The 21,428-nt window shown below is 39.3% G+C and overlaps 1 protein-coding gene across 1 annotated transcript; it reads right to left on the reverse strand.

Moving 5' to 3' along the window:
* Positions 1-3,548: 3,548 nt before the first annotated feature.
* On the reverse strand, positions 3,549-16,581 carry LOC134678396 (uncharacterized). Its single transcript, XM_063536959.1, has 8 exons — positions 16,366-16,581; positions 15,052-15,262; positions 14,178-14,534; positions 13,162-13,347; positions 12,414-12,535; positions 6,134-6,295; positions 5,610-5,780; positions 3,549-5,134 (listed from the first exon to the last, which is right to left on the reverse strand). Exons 1-8 carry the CDS (start codon positions 16,564-16,566, stop codon positions 4,844-4,846), a joined length of 1,701 nt encoding a protein of 566 aa, XP_063393029.1. The 5' UTR covers positions 16,567-16,581; the 3' UTR covers positions 3,549-4,843.
* Between the last annotated feature and the right edge of the window lie 4,847 nt (positions 16,582-21,428).

Raw genomic sequence — 21,428 nt, forward strand, 5'->3', positions numbered from 1 at the left:
ATCTTTGTGAGGCGCAACAGTGCCGACTACGGCGGGCTAGCTACCGCCGGCGCGGCAACAGAACAGGTTTAAAAAAATACGCGACCATAGATTATCACGCCTACCTACTAATTAAAACCGGGCAAGTGCGAGTCGGATTCGCGCACGAAGGGTTCCGTACCATAATGCAAAAAAAAAACAAAAAAAAGCAAAAAAAAACGGTCACCCATCCAAGTACTGACCACTCCCGACGTTGCTTAACTTTGGTCAGAAATCACGTTTGCTGTTGCCCCATTTAAATCTTTATTTTATTCTGTTTTTAGTATTTGTTGTTATAGCGGCAACAGAAATACATCATCTGTGAAAATTTCAACTGTCTAGCTATCACGGTTCATGAGATACAGCCTGGTGACAGACGGACGGACGGACGGACGGACGGACGGACGGACGGACGGACGGACGGACGGACAGCGAAGTCTTAGTAATAGGGTCCCTTTTATACCCTTTGGGTACGGAACCCTAAAAAAATACGCGACCATAGATTATCACGCCTACCTACTAATTAAAAAGTTAATATCGGACGCCAATGCGAATCCGTATGTGAATAAAATATCAATAAAAACAGATGTATACACGAATTAGCAGAAAAATGAGTTCACTCGACTAGGAAAAGCAAATAGGCAGAGTTATGATTTTGGCGGTTTATGTAAGTACCGTACGTGGGACTATAAAAAAAAATATTGTGGTTACAATAGCCCCGGTTACAGCTTTATCATCAGCTTGCTAGCATGGCTATTTATACACGGCTCGCTAAGGGAACCTGCCGTCCGCTAATAGGCAACTTAATCCCAAAAATTGGCGTGGGCACTAGTTTTTACGAAGTTATGCCACGTTAAATGATTATTGTTATAATATACCAGATTCTATTTTATATACGGTAATTCGCGTGGTATAGGCAGCAATATTTTAAATATCAACAGATTTTTTATTGCTTTCCGGTTCGCACGGTGATACAATTCGCCTCAGTCTACCCTACGCTATCTATAAATAAAGCTCATATTTGAGTATTCTCTACGTTAATGGGTCAAACAGAAAACTGTGTTACGTCTTTCCTGTAGACATACACAAGAGTTAAATAAATTAAAAATAAATTAAATATTATAGGACATTTTTATACAAATTGACTAAGCCCCACGGTAAGCTCAAAAAGGCTTGTGTTGTGGGTACTCAGACAACGATATATATAATATATAAATACTTAAAATACATAGAAAACAACCATGACTCAGGAACAAATATCTGTATCATAATACAAATAAATGCCCTTACCAGGATTCGAACCCGGGACCTTCGGCTTCATAGGCAGGGTCACTACCCACTAGGCCAGACCGGTCGTCAAAAGGAGAGAAAAGGATTAAGAGGTAAGGGCTATAAAGGTTAATTTTCTTATTTAAGCCTTATCCACGTGAAAAGGTCCTCCTTTTGTTTACAGAACTATGATAAAATCATTACTTACATGCCCACAAGCTGTTAACTACCACAGGAGAGAAAACTAGTGTGTTCGCGCGAACTGTACATTTTTCTCTTGTGGGCATGTAAGTAATCATTTTATCATAGTTCTCTAAAATTTAGAGAATTTATTTAGAGTCTAAATAAAAGGAGGACCTTTTCACGTGGATAAGGGTTAAATAAGAAAATTAACCTTTATAGTCCTTAACTCTTGTGTATGTCTACAGGAAAGACGTAACACAGTTTTCTGTTTGACCCTAATCCCATATACAAGGTGTCCCTTGATATAATATTTATTTCCGACAAATTTTGCGAAAAATCATACCTAAATGTTGTCTACGTTAATCCCATACGTACCTATATACACGGTGTCCCTTTAATAAAATATTTATTTCGGAGAAATTTCCGATTTTGCGATATTTATAAGCTGTGTTACCGAGAAACCATACGAGGTAAAGCCGCCATCGCCATCTGATATATTGGAGCGGCCAAGGCACTCACAATTTGACCCAGGTTTCCGAATTTTCCGATGAAAGGTCATGTGGGGTAAGGGAAACATATGTACTTTATTTTTCTCGGGGTAAAAAAACTATATGAAAATGGTCCTCCTACGTAAATGTTTTTAATTTAATTTATGAATTAACTTTTTTTATAGTATGTATTATCATTTAATTTAGGTTTAAATATCTTTAAGTATCTCTAAGTAACTGTTTATTTTCCCTACAAGTGTCCACCTTCCCCCATAGTTCCTCTGATCCCACCTGACCCTACATATGTAAGTCGCGTGACAATGCAATATTCTGCCCTACTAAGCCATTATTTGGCTATCTCAAAAGAAAATTTGCTAACAATACAAATATTCTTTATTGCACACCTCAATAAAAGAAAACAATACAAAAGAATACAGAAATACTAGCAGAGGTAAACAACGGGCTGTCTTATCGCTAAAAAGCTTATATTGCAACCATAGACTAGGAATCCTCTAGACCGAGTTTAGAGCAATTATTTCATGCAACATGATGCCAAAAGTGCGCGGGACGAGGTGAGCGAAGTCCCGTGCCGTGATTGGTCCGTTCAAAAACACGGACGTCACACAAAGACACTTTCGACTCAAACATGGAGTAAAATTACCGTATGCTTGGCAGAGGGGCTAGCGCGACTATGCTCAGTCTGGTGGATGTTTTGTCTGTGATTGCAACCTACTTTAATTCCTAATACTTAGCTGAAAATTCCATTTTCATAATTACAATTTGGCTTAAGCCCCCTGCACACTCGCGTTCGCGGTTTCGCGCCGTGATTCACGCACAAGTGTGAGGGACACTATTAAGGAATGCACTATTATGGTACTTACCGTCGAGCTGATATGATGATGGGCGCAGGAGATGACCATAGGAACTCTGTGTTAAAACAACGCAACCTAAGGCCCACTTGCACCATTCCACTCAACCGGGGTTAACCAGTTAAATCTGGAGTTGCCATGGTTACCAGTACCTACAATTTGACACTAGTTTAACGGTTTGACCGCTTAACCTTGGGTTAGTGGGATGGTGCAAGTGGGCCTAAATGTGTTTGGGTTTGATAGAATTTTCTTGAAGAGTATTAGTTCCCTGTTGAAAGAAAAGTACAGTCTGCGATAAAAGCTTGTGCCAAAAATGAAATTTTAGCCAAAAGCATGTATTTTTAGTTAAAACTAAATAAACTAATCTCGCTTAAAATACCTATGGTTATTAGGTACTTTGGTACATTACATTTCTTGTAATACTTAACTCTTGAGTTCCACTGTACCAAGTTAAATATTAGGTAGGTAACTGATTTACTTACTTAACGAGATATTATTAACATAGGTTTAGTTAAACAAAATGTTAAAAATAAACTTATTATTAATAAAACCTAAATAATAGTTGATATACAGTTGGAAGCGTCACTTAACCTAAAGGGGCCCACTGATTAACAATCCGCCGGACGGTGTCGGCCTGTTAGTTAGAACAAAATTTTGACAGTACCGAACAACTGACAGGCCGATACCGTCCGGCGGACTGTTAGTCAGTGGGCCCCTTTAAATAATGCATTTTCTCTTATTTACTATTTACGATACAAGTGATAATCATTTTTGATTACTTACTTTGCTTTTGCTTAAATCTGCTCTCAGCATATAGTCTGACAAGAAAGAGTAGGAATTAATAAGTAGTATAATACGGTAGTGTCGTCCGTTTTCTTATATGTATTGATTTGAAAGGGACGACACTATAGTATTGCCACTTAATAATTTCTACTCTTTTTTGTCACTGAGGCCAAGCGCGCACCACGATTTAAATTTTTGCGACACGATTTTAGAATCGCGCTGTAATATATCGCAGAAAATCCACTGCGCGCACTGCGATGAAAAAGTCGTCTATTTGTTCATTCTCAACATGAATTTCGTACCAGTCGCTTGTCGTGAAACGTGTCTTCTTAGGTGATCTCCTATTTCCATAATTAAACGGTCAACATCTAGCGTCTCATCTTGTGGTTCCATTGGAGAAGCAGGTTCCGATATGTTGACGCTTGGAAAGCCAAATGCCGACTGAGGCCCGGGGTGCGATTTTATAATTGCAGTGCGCGCGGGGCCATACAGCTCCGTATGCTGCAATTCACTTTGCGACAATCGCGTCGCGAGCAGTCGCGGAAAAATGTGACAAATCACAATTTTAAAATCGCTGCGATTTATTTGTCGCATATGCGCGCACTGCCATATATAACACATACGTTACATTTCTGCGACTAAATTATCGCGCGACAAAAAGTCGTGGTGCGCGCTTGGCCTGACAGACTATAGTATATAGTCACTATACATACAGATGTAGTGCGTAATTATTTTCCGTCGTATTGTCACGGAAACGTACGAACGTGTCTTGCTATTTCAGTCAGTCTCTGTACAAAAAGTACTTAGGTTGATTGAAGTAGCATGACAAATACGAACGTTTCCGAGAAAATACGATGGAAAACAATTATGCACTAGGTACTTACAATTTTGTACAAGCTTAGGCCATTCCCTTTGACGACTTGAACGAATGCACGCACGCGGGTGCCATTGTAGATAAAATCCGTCGCACACATCCGCGCCAGAGGGGCTACCGCCAAAACCGAAATTCGCAAATTGCGGGGATCTTTCTCTTTTACTCCAATGAAGGCGTAATTAGAGTGACAGAGAAAAAGGCGCGCAATTTGCGAACTTCGATTTTCGCGGTTATAGCCCAGGTAGCGTTGCTTATACTATTTTTCGTTAACCCGCCCTCCCGTTCCGTATACTCGCACAAGTTGACGAAGGCCCTTAAGGGTTAAAATATTTTAAAAATCATTTTGTACCACTTCTAAATCACGTGTATTTTTCCTTGAGTTCCCTCCTTAATATCTTTCCCGTGCCACTTTTCGGCAAACTGTCCACAAACTGCACGTCACTAATCCTTTTATACTCGGCCACCCTCTCCTTTACAAATCCGCTTATATCTCCCGGCTGGGCCTCGTGTCCTTTTTTCAGGACGATAAACGCCTTGGGTACTTCTCCGTGGGCTTTGTGAGGTATGCCTATGACGGCTGCGTCGGCGACGGATGGGTGGTCGCGTAGGACTGCTTCGAGCTCTGCTGGGGGTACTTGGAAGCCTTTGACCTGATAAAAAAAGTTATTAGATCAGATCAGTGGTATATTTATGGTATAATAAATTATGACACAGGCCCCGAGTATGTATGTAAAATCACCGGATAAATACTTGTAGATATAAACGTTACTACTGCGTTGGCTATATAGGCTAATATGAGAAGTTTTGCACATTATATTATTAGATCGGTTACACGCTGAAGGTGTTCCAGCTTCGATCACGCCGCTACCACTACGTGCACTTTGTGGTCCGCGAGCCGCGACCATTGACCATCAGACTTCTGGCTGAAGTGTGTTTCCGAGGTTCCGGGGCAACCTGCCGAATTCGAAACAAGTGCAGACGATATTACGGAGTCACGCCGTTAATTTTGTCGCCAAAATAGCACTTTTAAGTTTATGTTTAACACCCGTACTAAAGGTACACAGTATTCTATACTATACTTATCTTATTAGTTGATCTGTGCTCTAACTAGAAATGGATACTAACCTTGATAAGCTCCTTAAGTCTGTCAGCTATGGTCACTATCCCCTGGTCGTCAGCAACTGCCAGGTCTCCTGTTCTGAACCAGCCATCATCTGTGAAGGCCTCCTTGTTCGCTTTCTCGTTGTCCTTGTATCCTTTCATGACTTGAGGCCCTCGGACCAGGAGCTCGCCTTTCTGTGAACATTGTTTAGTATGTACAGTCAGCAAAACCATTAGCTTAGCACCCCTGCATACATGTTTGTATACTTTGCTGACTATACATATTTACATTTTTGCCATTTTCTATTAAAACTTATATTCTCCTATGAATAAGCCGCTACCACTGATGAAAATGGCTGGTACCGTCTCGTTTATAAATGTTTTTGTAGACTGGTTATGTTTAGGTATATATTTTGTAAGATAAGGATAGTAACATTTAGCTGACAGTCAAATGGAAGATCACGGACAAACAGTGACGGATTAATGTATTATTCGATGATTTTTCGGGATCGTAACCTTAAAAATAACTTCATATTTGCCAGACTAACCTCATTAGGTCCCATATTCTTTAGGTTCTGGTCCACGATCTTAAGGTCCGTGTTGGGCATGGGGAGGCCAACACACGAGTAGTTGTCGAGGCCTCTAGGGGTCATTGTGACCACGGGCGATGTCTCTGTGAGGCCGTAGCCTTGCCTGAAGTCCATTTTCCTCTGAAAACATACTTTATTGTTAATATAATTCCGAAATATACCAGCAATATTATATCGTGTTAAAATAGGTACTTAGAGATGTATTTGTATTATTCTTGGTTTATTTTCCAGTATCAAAAAAAAGGGGGGCTGGAGGTTTAAGGCTTAAGGTCACCAAAGAGGGCACAACGCAAAGAAGGTTGAGAACTGGAGTAAAGGATGACTCACTTTAGACCGGGCCGTGTCGGGGCCGGAGCTTCCGGAGCTTACTTTTTTATGACAGATGACCGAGATCACGTGATGCTTCTTTAGAAAACGAAGCTCCGGAAGCTCCGGCCCGGTCGCGACCCGGTGTAACGTGAGTCATCCTAACACTGCTTCAGCAATTCGTGTTAGGTACCAAACTTTAACTATCGTATCAACTGAAACCCGTTCACTGCCGGACGAAGGTCTCCCTTAAGGATCTCCACAACGACCGGCTATAAATAAAATAAAAAATAAAAAAGCCCATTTATTCCATAACCAAAAAATTAATTAATTAAAATCTATTTTTTTTTTTAATATATTTTGTACACTTAAACTTATATATATATACATTTTTTTTTTTTTTTTATTTATATAATTTGGTTAGGACCCCTCACGGGTAAAGGCCTCCTCCAGTTCTTGCCATCTTTTTCTGTCTTGTGCAGTATTGGGCCAGTCCTTATCTATGTCACGAAGTTCATCTGACCACCTGGCGCTTGGTTTGCCGTGTCTTCTTTTGCCGTCTGGTCCTTTCCACAGCGTGGCCACTTTAGTCCATCTTTTGGTGTGCATTCTAGCTACATGGCCGGCCCATTTCCATTTGGATTTTAAACTGTATTCTAACGCATCTATTATTTTTGTCTTTGCTCGAATATCACTATGTCTTATCTTATCCTTTAGTTTTATTTTCAGAATATTCCGTTCGATAGCCCTTTGGCAGCTTCTAATTTTGTTTTTGGCTTCTTCGGTGTATTTCCATGTTTGACTGCCGTATGTCATAGTTGGGAGTAGGCAAGAGTCTATTACTACCTTTTTCAATTTTAGTGGGAGACTGCTTTTTAGGACTTCTTTCTTACTCCAAAACATATTCCAAGTTTTCTTGATTCTTCGATCTATCTCTTCTAAGTTGTTTGATGCGTTAAAAGATATTTGTTTACCTAAGTACACGAAGCTTTTTACGTATTCAATTTCTGAGTTTTCTATGATAACGGGTGTTTCCTTGAAGTTTGTCATCAATTTTGTTTTTTGTACATTAAGTTCCAGGCCAATTTGTTTGCTAGCTGTACTTAGTGATGAGATCATGTACTGCAAATTTCTAGCTGTTTCGGCAACTAGCACGATGTCGTCAGCGAAGCAGAGATGTGTAAGTTCCTGTAGTGACATTCTTATGCCTCTGTTATTCCAATTTAAGCTTTTAGTCAATTGTTCTAAGGTCGCCTCCATAAACTCGCGAACTAAATTGACATGAGTTTGACAAATAAAATGATACCAGGAATAGCAAAGAAAAAATAGTCACGGGTATAGGTCGATAAAATGATATCGATAAGTAAAATATTGCACTTACTACCTACCCATGTCATAATTATAAAGGGGTCACAAACGATTTCGATTAATATGAATGTGACGAGAAAAGTGGTTAATTCGATTGTAAGATTGTGTCGTTACCAATCAAATCAGTGGCCTATTTTATAAAGCTACTAGTTACAATTTACAAGCGGAAGTCTCGTTCTAACACATAGGGTTAGAAAGAGACTTCCGCTTGTAAATTGTAACTTGTAGCTTTATAAAATAGGCCACAGGAGGTGCGGATGAGAAACTGACAAATTTCAGTGTCATGTTAGTGTGCAACAACTTGCCGTTATTTATTTCAAGAGCTCGGTTGTCGCCATAAATCTAAAATTGGTGATTTAATTTTATACATGTGGCCGGTAGATGAGATTGATCTATAATTATTTATACTTGGTCAAGCAGATCTTGTTAGTAGAAAAAGGCGGCAAATTTGAATAATGAAGGCGCGAAGGGATATCGTCTCAAAGTAAATTTGAATGTCGCGCCTTTGTCTACTGACAAGATTTGCTTGACCATCTATAAATCTTGACCTAATTGTCAACTTAAACGTCCAGTTTAGAAACTGGTCTTCACAATCGAAGCCATAGGGATACCGAGGCGATTTAATTTTTGCGTCCACACCATTCGAATTAAATGAGAAATTAATCACATTATACGAAATATTTCCCCGTCTGGGCCGGCCTTTTCTATGTTATCACCTACAACTTAATTGTTACTCTAGCTGTAAGTTTTCCTAACAAATAAAACAAAATAAATATAATAAAATATTTATTTAATTACAATATGTTTATTCAATATCCTTGTCTCTATTAGGTACTATAAAATTGCACAATTTTGAAAATACCGACATTCTCTAATTCAAACTTTTTTGAAAATATCGATATGAACAACACTGGCCAAACTGTGGTATCATTTGTGCACATTGACCTGTCAATTTAGTTCGCGAGTTTCTGGAGGCAACTGTAGGACGATTATAAATAGAGTCGGAGAGAGCGGGTCCCCCTGCCGTACTCCTCTCTCTATTTTTATTTCAGGACCGGTATTTTCAAGCTTGACTCTACTTTTGCAATTTTCATAGATGTTTTTAATAATTTCTATGTATGTAGGGTGGACTTTTGCTGCAGTCATAGAGTTCCATATTGCTTCGTGGTCGATAGAGTCAAAAGCTTTTTGATAATCAATAAAGCCAAGGTAGAGTGGTCTCCTGAATTCTGAGTATTTTTCTATGAGTTGCTCTACTACCTGCAGGTGGTCGATTGTACTGAAACCTTTTCTGAAACCTGCCTGCTCTACACCAAGATAGGCCTCTACTTGTGGTGTTATTCTTGACTGTACTCCTGCTGAAAAAAGTTTATAAAGACTGGACATTAAGCTTATTGGGCGATAATTAGAAATTTCAGTAGGGTCTCCTTTTTTGTAGATAATAGTTATGTTTGATTCAGTCCATTCCTGTGGTACTTTTTTTGTATGTAGTATCTTATTAAAAATCATAGATAAGGGTGTGAGTATGAATGGACAGCTAGCCTTTAATAAATCATTTGTTATACCGTCTGGTCCAGGACTTTTCCTTGTTTTCAGTTTATTTATTAGCTGAAGTATTTCCTTTTCATCGAAGCTTTTGATTGGACTATGGTGTGTTTCTATTTCGTTGTTTTCAGGAGTATCCGGTTTATTTTCCATAAGGGTTGATTGTCTTTTCTTGTATAGATTTTTATAGAATTGAGTTGCAATTTCCTGTATGTCTTGTCTATTTTCTGTATCGGTAGAGTTGGACTTTAATTTCGATATCCAATTTTTGCTTTTATTAAGCTCTTTGTATGCTCTCTTCATGCTTCCCGATGTTGATAGGTGTTTTTCTAGTGTTAATATTCTATGTTGATTATATTCTTGTTTAATGTTTTTGTTTACTTTTTTATATAGCCTTTTCAGTGTTGTTTTGTCTTCTTTCGTAAGTGGTTTTTTATTTTGCAAGTCATGTCTGCGTTTTATTAACTGTTTAGTCTCAATTGATATTATGGACGACTTTTCTTTACTGTTTTTAGTTGTAGAGCTTGTTACGCTCGATAATATACATTTTGTTATTTTTTCATATAATTCTTGGGTTGTCTCTTCCATAGTACTGTTTATTATTTCTTCTATGTTTTCTTGTAATCTCTTTTTGTACCGAATACTTTCTTCTTCGTTTTTAAAAACATGTGGCAGGGGTTTTTGAAATTTTCTTCGAATAAATTTTTGTTTTGATACCATCACTGTAGCGCGTAGAAGACGGTGGTCCGACGGGAATTTCGGTGTCAAGACTTCAAAGTTTCTAATAGTTTTCGAATGAGTAGTTAATATATAATCTATCTCATTTTTAGTATTTTTGTCCGGCGATATCCATGTCCATCGATGTTTTAAGTTTTTATGGAATAAGGTGTTAACTATCGTAAGTTTGTTTTCTGTGGCGAACTGTATTAGTCTGTGTCCTCTCTTGTTTCTTATTCCTGACCCGTAGTTTCCTGTGATGAAGTTCTCTTCTTTTTTCGGTGTACCAATAATCGCATTAAAATCTCCAATAATAAATAGTTTTTTCTCCGAAATCAATTGCGCTTTCTCGATAGTATGGTAAAAGGTTTCAATGTCTTCATCAGGAGAGGCACTAGTGGGCGCGTGTACTTGTATAATAGACATTGTTTCGTGTTCAAATTGTAAATTTAATACAGCGACTCTCTCAGAGAGTCCCACAAAACTTATTATGTTTGTTTTGTACTTTTTCCGTAATAGAAAGCCGACTCCTAGGTGGCCCTGTGTTTCGCCGTAATAGCAAAATATATGTGTTTCATCTTCTTCTATACTGTAGCCTTGCCTTCGAATTTCTGATAGTCCAATTATATCGTAATTAATTGTTTCAATAGCATTTTTAAATTCTAACATTTTTTCTGTTGATGCTAATGTTCTTGTGTTGTAGGTGCAAATTAATAAACAGTTCTCTTGTTTTGTATTTCTTTTTAAAGCTGGAGGGTTGTGGTCTGATGATCCCGCGGTGACCAGCCGTATTGGGACCGGGTTGTTGTTTTGATTGATATATACTTGTGATGACGTTGTAGTTATAGGGTTGGAGGGGGCCTCTAATCTTCATGACTCTTCATTTCGTACTACGTAGGACATCATGGAGTTTTGTGAAGTTTTATATTTTTTGTGAGTTTGTGTTGTTTGTTTTTCTCTACTTATACTGGTTTCCTGATTAAATACGTTTGGTGGGGTCTGGGGGGATAGAAGTCTCTTATTATTAGTTGTTTCGTTTTTGTTTTGTTTTACTATAAGCCTGTCGTAGCGTATGTAGGCTATATTTCCTTTCTCTGTCTCTTTTTGTTGTTGTTGTTTAAGTTCTTCTCTGATTTTTAATATATTAGGCGGGAATTCTTCTTTCAAATAGATTTTTGTTCCATTTAGTTTATTTTTATTTTGAAGTACTTTTATTTTTTTACCAAGTGTTGTGAATACTACAGATATTGGTCTGCAGTGCGAACTTTTCCTGCCCATTCTCCTTACGGATTGAAGTTCGGAATCCTGTATATGTACTGTTATCGTCTTATTTATTATGTCTAGTATTTTGTCCTGTAACTGAAAGTACGATTTTTCGTTTTCTTCGACTCCGTAGAATATAAGGTTTCGCTGTACACTGTTTTTTTCTATCATGTAAAGTCTTTTTTCTTGGTTTTCTATTTTTAATCGTAGGTTTCCTAGATCGTCGTTCAGTTGTTCGAATTTTTGATCCATGTGGCCTGTTATAGATGCGGTTATTTTGACTTCCATTTGGTTAATTTGCGAAACTTGTTCATTTAATTTTGTAAATTTTTGATTCATATCCTTTTTTATTTCCATAAGTAACTTATGCAGCTCTCCCATGTCGTCGTTTTTGGCGCTAGTGCTTCCCTCTGTCATGTTTTCTTTGTACTACTAAGATCGCGAGATAGTATTGACGTTAGCTTCGAGCTTGGATCGTTGTCAGCTGTGCGAGGTCTTGTTGTAGTCCAAGTGATAGATTGTAGATGGCGCTTAGATCAAAAATTTGCGTATTCGTTGGCAAGGAGGGTTGTCTGTTAAAATAACGGTTCTTTTGTTTCTCGTAAAGTTAGGTTATTTTTTTGTAGTTCACTTTTCTTTCTTACGGTTTTTTAAATGTTTTTTGTTTTGTTGTTTGTCACTTTTGTCCGCTTTTGCTTTAGTATAATATAACTACATACATTTAGTATCCTATAATGCAAGATTGAATAGGTCCACCGGCATCCTGGCATCTTAATGCCAGATGTCCGGTGGTAGACTAGGTCAAGATAAGATATAAAGATAAATATCTTTATCTGTCACAGTCATACTGATTTCACACATTGTGGAATAGTATTATGAATGACTCAGGCTAGACCGGGGCAGGTCCGGGCAGAAGCGTCAGACACGTAATTGTACATGGCGGCTTATCGGTGATCACGTGGTGCTTTCCATAGAGAACGAGGCCCCGGAAGGCCCATTTTTTAGGCGGTACGGAGCCATCATACAAGGTCCACCCTACCTCAGCTTTTTGGATGAACCTATCGGCGTCGGCGGCGGCCAAGGGTGCCGCGCCGTTGATGATGACCTCCAGGTGTTGCAGCTTCTTCGAGGAGCTGGCTGGGTGCGACGCCATCATCAGTACTGGAAAATGATACCGTTGAGAATGGATGAAAATTGAAACTCATGCAGCTGTAGCTGCTATAAGAGCATTCCATGAAATTGAATTGTCCCGCACCAACGCGAATATTCGGAAGATTTGTGCTATAAGGGTTTCCTTTACTATGATGAGCAAAAATATGCAAAGAAAAATAATCGCCAATTATATAAATGCCAAAAAAAAGTCGCAACACAGGAAATACAATGGGTTTGTACGGGACAGCCCGTTGAATGACAGACAGATTAGGTATAATAGTACTAGGTATAGGTACAGAAGACTCACTCTCTAACAAAACGCGTCTGTCACGATCAGCACAGATATGGCCGCTAGGTGGCGACAGCGCCACGCGCGGCTTATGGCAAACCCCAAAATTGGGGTAGAACGGATGTACTTTTAGCTACCTGTAGCAAAGCGACGAAAACGCGGAGTGAGCCACGCCTGGTACTGGTGCTTGACCCAGTACATGTCATCTTGAAACTTAACTCATTGTCAATAGAGGTGACAGCAGGTTGTCATCTACTGGGCATTAGCATGTCGAGCACTAGCACCACACTATACATGTATGGAATTCATTCCTGAAACGGGTATGCACTTTTGCAACTGTACCTACTTATAGGAGGAGCCGCGAATAAAAGATTCGCCTTATGCGTCCCCAGGGCGTCGAGGAACACTTCAGGATGGAACTTGGTGACGGTCACCAGCCTGACGCCCTGGGACAACTTGTGGAACATGATGACCTCGGCTCCGTAGATGTGGAAGAAGGGCAGCACCGCCATGACGGAGTCTTGGTGAGATGCTGGAACACGGAGAGAAACATTTTAGGCTGTAGCGCAGGATAAATAAAACTAGGTACTTACAGAAGACTTACTCTCTAACAAAACGCGTCTGTTACGATAGGACAGATATGGCCGCTAGGTGGCGACAGCGCCTCGCGCGGCTTGTGGCTAGACTGGCTAGCCACCAAAATTGGTGTGGAACGGATGTACTTGTACCTACCTGTTGCAAAGCGACGAAATCGCAGAGTGAGCCACGCCTGGCTGTAGGCCGAGATAAACTACCGGTCTTTTACTAAGTTAACAAAAGAGGGACGGGTAGTCTATCTCGCTGCGAGATACTGTCGCGCCAATCACTGTGCTAGCCCGGCTGCGTTTCCACCAGAGATGTGCGAGGATGTGTAGCGAGGGACGTGTTTAACCAATAGAATCACTGCGCGCTGAGCGAGGAAAACAAATGAAGGGTCTATTGGTTCTTAACAAACACATCCCTTGCTACGCATCCTAGCTTAGACGAACCCTATAGGAACGCTACGCTACTCGTAGGTAGGTACAAAGTGTAAAGCCTAATAGATAATGTAGATCGATAGAATATCTACTATCCTCATTGAAAGATAAAAAAGATAAAATATAAATTGATTAAACATAAAAGCAGACAACAGGCGGTCTTATCACTACAAAGCGATCGCTTCCAGACAACTTGGGCTACAACGTTAGGTAATCAAAAGAGTATGCCGATGCCGTACAGGCGGACTGCAACCCGGCTGCACAGTTTCAATACAAATTGCAGTCCGTATGTACCGATCCTAATTGTTGCAAAAAAATTTAGACCACTAATATTGGTTACAATTACCTGTAGTATCATTATGCGTCCTTATCACAGGATCATTGATCTGTTCCATATTAGCCACTAGATTCTCATTGGTCAATTCCACTCCCTTAGGCACTCCCGTAGTACCACTAGAATATGGTAGAAAACACACATCTGTAGCGCTCCTCCTTACTTCTTTCAAACATGACAAGTCTACGTTTGCTTCGCTTAGTTCGTTGAAGAGTATTGTGCCTTCTGGTATGGGTTCATAGGTTTTAACTACAATGATTGGTAGCTTTAGTTTGGCCATTTTTAGGGCGTTTTTTACGATTTCTACAGTTTCTGGGAGCGTGACGATGATTTTGGCGTCGGAGAGTAACAGTTGACGTTGGACTTCGTCTGAAAAGAGAAGTAGGTCTCATGGTATCTTCACAAACCACTGTAATCTAATGAGAACTCAATCCAGTGAGTCCAAGAGAAAAATTAAGATGAAATATAACCACTGCATTCATATTTGAGAGCGTATTTATAAAGTTCTCGAAAATTTCAAGAATATTTCATAGGATATTTTAGAAACGGAATATTTCGATGCCCGTATAAAAATATGAGAAGTTTTGGAAACTTTCAGATGGTGTGCCACACCAGTAAATAATCAAGACAAATACATCATGAGGGCGGAGACCGAGCAAGGCACGCTCCGAATATATGGCTTCACCCTACCTTAATTATATCGGATAGGTGATGGGGTCACTTTCTTACAGAAGCATGTTCTAATGGGATAGTTAGGCACGTTCGGCTTCATATAAATTCATAATTACATGGAACTTTGCAAACGAGAATGAACTCACAGGCCGTATAAATCGGGCTATCACTAGACAGTACGGTACTGAACTGGACCAAACAAAATTAAACTTACGGGCCGTATAAATAGGGTTGATACTAGTAATGACAGCTCCCGCGCCCAATATACCCAAGGCAACAAGGGGGTAGTCGGGCACGTTGGGTAGCATCACGGCCACGGCGTCGCCGTCGCGGACACCGAGCTTGTTCCGCAGGTTGGCCGCGAACGCCGAGGACAATTGGTAGCCTTGTGAGTATGTGTAGCCTCTACCGGTTGAACCGCATATCTGGAAATAGTAACGTTATACGTCTAAATTAGGAAATCTTTATTACCACCATTGAACTATTATTACTAACGTATATAGAACCGGCGCAGAGAACCAGTTGCGCCATGACTTGATGTTGTTTTGATAACAAACCAAAAAAGCTGAGCGTGACTCGCGACAGTCGCGACCTAAACGTGTAAGCGCCGTAAAATTCGGCTCTTAGCCCAAGCACGAACCACGATTTTAATTTTTGCGACACGATTTTAGAATCGCGCTGTAATATATCGCAGAAAATTCGCTGCGCGCACTGCGATGAAAAAGTCGACGATTTGTTCATTCTCGACAAGGATGTCGTACCATTCGCTTGTCCTGAAACAATATTGAATCGCTGTATGACTGAGTATTCATACCACAAAGGTGATCTCCTTCTATTTCTATAATTAAACGGTCAACATCTAGCGTAACTCCATTGGAGAAGCAGGTTCCGATATGTTGACGCTTGGAGAGCGAAATGCCGACTGAGGTCCGGGGTGCGATTTTATTATCGCAGTGCGCGCGGGGCCATACAACTCCGTATGCTGCAATTCACTTTGCGACAATCGCGTCGCGAGTAGTCGCGGAAAAATGTGACAAATCCAATTTTAAAATCGCTGCGATTTTTTTGTCGCATATGCGCGCACTGCCATATAAACACATAATACGTTACATTTCTGCGACTAAATTATCGCGCGACAAAAAGTCGTGGTGCGCGCTTGGCCTTACGCGTTTAGGTCGCGAGTTTCACGCTCCGCTTCTATGGTTTGTTGTCAAAACAACATCCAACAACAAAAAAACGTTTTGGTTGAGTGGTAAATACAGGTTGTGATTGCGACAATTTCATTGTTTGGTATTTCCCTATCCTATAGTAATAATTAGTCGATGCTAGTGATCCAAAAGACTCAAACCCTGTTAGCTCTTTTTTAGGGCTCGCCTCATTTCACGACGCCTAAAAGGCTAAAAGCCTCTTTTACTAATGAAATAAAAAGGCTTTGAGCCTTTTAGGCGTCAAGAGATGAGGCGAGCCCTAAAAAAGGCTCACAGGGCTCGAGTCTTTTGGATCACTAGTCGATGCTCGATATACTCACCGCCATCGTCCGATCCGACCATCTCTCCAAATTCTGCCAAATATATTCATGCACGGTGCAATTCGGGACTTCTATCGGTTTCAAGGGAGACTTTATGATGCCTTCCTTCGTCCACGGGGTTCCGCTGAGTCTCCTCGTGCTGAAGGGGATTTTCTTGGCAATCAGAGCCCGATTTGCCGTGAGGAAACATTTTGACGCCATGATTGTTATTGGATATCTGGAAAGAGAATTATTTGTTCCCAAGTTATAGGTGTTTTCTGTGTAAGTAAGTACCTATTTAGCGGTTAATAATAATATCGATTCGGAACCTTGGGGGAAAAATCCCCTCTAGGGGAAAAACAACTTGGTAAAGAACCTAAGGCCATTCAACTTGGTAAACATTCACGCAACTCGTGTGTAATGTTTCCCTCGCCTAATGCCGGCTACACACGTTAACTAGGTATAAATCGTAGCGATTAAACTGTGCAGTCCGATTTGCGCAGTTTTATCTACCGTGTGTATGACAAATCGTTGTCGAATCGAAAAGCCGAAGTCGAAGCCGGGGTAACAAAAACTTGCCAACGCATATCTCAATCATAACCAACTCATAAAATCAAGGAAACCAAAATCATCAATGAAAACGACTACTGTACCTACCCCTAGTGTAAATTTCATTCAAATAGCGTGATGTACGCGTTTGCGTTAAGTGCCATTTTGTATAGGTATAAATTTACACTTGGGGTTATGTGCATATTTTGAATAAGCGTGATGCAGATGTGTTGATGGTTCCGTACCCAAAGGGTAAAAACGGGGTAAGACTCCGCTGTCCGTCTGTCACCAGGCTGTATCTCATGAACCGTGATAGCTAGGCAGTTGAAAGTTTCACAGATGATGTATCTCTGTTGCCGCTATAACAAAAAATACTAAATACAGAATATAATAAATATTTAAGTGGGGCTCCCGTATAACAAACGTGATTATTTGCCGTTTTTTGCATGGTACGCAACCCTTCGTGCGCGAATCCTACTCGCACTTGGCCGTTTTTTTTTTAGTAGATGGTACCTATTGACGATGAACGAAGCCAGCGTTGGATTTTCCCTCTATAAGGTAAGTACCTGTAGGTAGGTATATTAATCAGACCATGTTTTAACCTTTTTTACCTCGATAAGATAAAATTGTACTATGTCAACAATAAGATGAACAACATGAACAGAAGGGACACAAGTTGGGGGCCAAATTCGACATGTACAATTGTCAGATTTCGCATCCACGTCAAATCAACAGTTGATTTTATTGCATACTGAGTGTTGATGATTCCATCAACGGTGGATAATATGATTTGGTACAACCAAAACTCAACTCTAAACTAAGTAAGGATGGTTCGGTTTGGTTTGCTTGTCACCCTAACTGTGGATTGTTAATGTTTCATTGTCAAATTTTGACATTGTACGTATTCGAGAACTTATGATTTTTCCCACATCAACGGGAGATCAACACGATACGTCAAACGTCGCTTGTCGAATAGGGGTCTGGGTTGCGTGCCATCAATCTTATGTTTACCAAGATTACAATCACAATAGTATGCGATAGATGTACGTAAGTACCTACTAGTTATCTACTTGTTGTTGCAAACAAACAAGACTTGTGTGTTGCATGTGAACGCACCATTATCTTATAACTTTTTTATATCCCTTATACAGGATGTATAATATTCTCGTTTCTCGATTTTTTCTATAGTTCGTTTTTTGGAATACTTACCCTACATCAGTTCAAAAGGCTGATATTGGCATAAAGGACTTACGTACGTATAGGTAAAAATCGTCTATAATTTTCCCTTCCTGCGTAATAGGTAAGTAGTAAGTAGGTATATGTAGGTACCTACAAATTGTACCTATATACCTAATTATATAGGATATGAAGTTATTAAAATTGAAATTGGCTATATACCATGCTCCTTTATAACTTATTCTGTAGGTAATTAAATAATAAATTCATTAGAATTCCGAACAGTTAACATTAACGAGAATTAAGTTAACAACGAGTCCAATCGCCTAAACTTCTTGCATGGATGAACACGTCAAAGCTCCCGCGGATGCCACTACCCAAATGCCACCTATCACGCGATCTGGCAAAAAGGTGACATTTAGCAAACGCGATGATTTTTGTTATTTCTAATCGCCTGAGGCCCACTTGCACCATTCCACTAACCCAGGGATAACCGGTTAAACCTGGAGTTACCATGGTTACCAGTACAATTTGACACGGTTAAACCGCTTAACCCCGGGTTAGTGGGATGGTGCAAGTGGGCCTTATGGGTTATTTCTGTGGGGGGTGGTGTGGCAACAACCTACATTCGTGGGAAGCCACCCTTATAATATAACCAAGGCAACACTAGCTGTCATGTTGACAGACAGAGAAAAAGCCGGGAAACTATACGTGTACTAGCTGTTGCCCGCGACTTCGTCCGCGTGGAATCTTATCTTCAACATTTTACATCTTTAGTACCTATAATTTTCATATCCAAGCAATGTTGAAATTAAGTACTTTTCCTTTTTTAGCAAGTTTTAAGTCAAGTGGATTTTGATGTTGGTTGCTGAAATTACATTTCTTGTATTCTCATAATAGGTACCTATGCCCTTATACAAAGATTCAAGTTCCGCATTCCGCAGTCACAAAATATCTGATCTCCATACAAACTTTCAACCCCTTTCTCACCACCTTGGGGGATGATTTTCAAAAATGCTTGAATTAGTTTTCATGTTTTTTAATTTAATACCTTTTTTTCCAAAAAAATAAAGTTCCTAGCTTAAAATTAAATTTACACCCCAAGACGAATTGAATTTCCAAAAACGTTGCAATCGGCTATTATGTCTTTCTAAGAAGTTTCAAAGCATTTGTAATGGATTCAAACTTTGAACCCCATTTTAACCCTGTTAGGGGATGAATTTTACAAATCGCTGAAATTACTTTTATTGTCTTCTAATAATATACCCAAATACAAAGATTCAAAGTCCTCCATACTTACTTACTTATTTACAAAGTTTACTACTACTAAGATACTTTTTTACAAAGTTTCAAGTTCCTAACTTAAAATAAAATTTGCACCCGAAGACGAACTTTAATCCCCTTTTTAACCCCCTTAGGGGTTGCTTTTCCAAAAACGTTGCAATCACTTTTTTTGTAATCGGCTATTATGCCTTTCTACGAAGTTTCAAAGCATTTGTAATGGATTAAAATTTTCAACCCCTTTTTAACCCTGTTAGGGGATGAATTTTACAGAACGCTGAAATTACTTTTCCTGTCTTCTAATAATATCCCTAAATACAAAGATTCAAGTCCACCACTTGAAATTTTTTTTGATATCCATACAAACTTTCAACCCCTTTTTCACCACCTTAGGGGATGAATTTTCAAAAACGCTGAAATTAGTTTTCTTGTATTTTAATAATATATCTTTTTACGAAGTTTCAAATTCCTAGCTTAAAAGAAAACTTTAACCCCATACAAACTTTCATCCCCTTTTTAACCCCCTTAGGGGTTGAATTTCTCAAAATCGCTTCTTATCTCTTGTACACTTTATAAATGCAATCTGGTGTGCAAATTTCAACTTTCTGGCTTTTGTAGTTTCGGCTCTGCGTTGATGAATCAGTCAGTCAGTCAGTCAGTCAGGACACTTGCATTTATATATATAGATAGATAGATAAGATAAGAGAATTATATGTAACTAATAAACATTATACCTATTCAACACAATACGGTCGTTATTTAATGTTCCTGACATCACGTCACAGCACTCCCACATATTGATAAAACTAAATCGGTCAACATGGACTCAAAGTCCATTAAGGTACCTTACCTATCCCAGCAGGAATTCTATTGCACTGTTTTCAATGCAAAATACTGGACTGATATGTTCATTCATTCACTATGCACCTACACATGTACCTATAGATACCGTGAATATAAACATTCAATTGTTAAAGTAACGTATGTTTGTAAACAAAATAACAAAATAGTTAAACTTAAACAGCGGGCGTGCGCTCACAGCGAAAACTAAAAGCGTACTGGCACTGGCGATGATTCAGATCAGATTCATCTATTTGTGACGTTCCACGGTAAAAGGTACCTTATGACGGCTGGCGCTTACGTGGCATAGCGCCTGCATAATATTGGAGCGGCGTTAATAATAACGTAAGCGCCAACCGCCATAAGGTACCTTTACCCGTGGTACGTCATATTTTATTTTCAACATACTTACAACCAGTGGCCCATTTTATAAAGCTACAAGTTACAATTTACAAGCGGAAGTCTCTTTCTAACCCTATGTGTTAGAACGAGACTTCCGCCTGTAAATTGTAACTTGTAGCTTTATAAAATAGGCCACAGAGCAGACGCGAGTTAATAGAGAAGAGCGACAATCTGCGTACAAGTCGTACAACATTCCTGCATGTGTCCTCACTGTTAGTAAGTAAGTAAGTAAATACTCTTTATTGCACCACAAAGAAAAATACAATAACAGATTTACAGTGTAAATAATGGTAGCAACAGGCGGTCTTATCGCTGTAAGCGATCTCTTCCAGACAACCTTGGGGTAGCAGGATATAAAGAATAGAAAACTTTTAAAAACAGGTAGTGCACGAAATAAATTACAGGAATAAGAAGATTACACTTTCGGTCATATACAATTATATAAATATGTACCAATAGGTACAAACAAATAGTTTAATATATATAACATACATATACATATATATACAAACACAATATATATATATATACATATATTATAAATATATAATATATACACAGCGGCACATTAAGGGAGAGATAAGTAATGATGTTTGTACCATCACGCTCTGCTCCGCGATTGTTGCCCCATTTAGGGCCCTATATTGGTTGTTCAATACTTACGCTGTAGAATTTCAAATTTAGTAAGTACCCTAAATGGCATAATAACCTCGTCTGGTGACTGTACAATTGGCGCTACCTACCTACTTTATTAAACCAATGGTAACTTAGAAAACGGGGTAATTTTGAAAATCATTAATATAATAATATCTGCTAAACCAGGTGTAACTACATAC

This window comes from Cydia fagiglandana, chromosome Z (genome assembly GCF_963556715.1).
Source record: "Cydia fagiglandana chromosome Z, ilCydFagi1.1, whole genome shotgun sequence".
In the NCBI taxonomy this organism is placed as follows: Eukaryota; Metazoa; Arthropoda; class Insecta; order Lepidoptera; family Tortricidae; genus Cydia; species Cydia fagiglandana.

What these genes read in the sequence shown, in the direction of transcription:
- LOC134678396 (XM_063536959.1), bottom strand. Translation starts at nt 16,566, where the DNA reads ATGGCGTCAAAATGTTTCCTCACGGCAAATCGGGCTCTGATTGCCAAG. An exon ending in ATTCGCGGCTCCTCCTATAA is followed by an intron (nt 12,536 to 13,161) that starts GTAGGTACAGTT and finishes ATCATTTTCCAG; the next exon opens with TACTGATGATGGCGTCGCAC. An exon ending in GGTTCATCCAAAAAGCTGAG is followed by an intron (nt 6,296 to 12,413) that starts GTAGGGTGGACC and finishes GTATGTTTTCAG; the next exon opens with AGGAAAATGGACTTCAGGCA.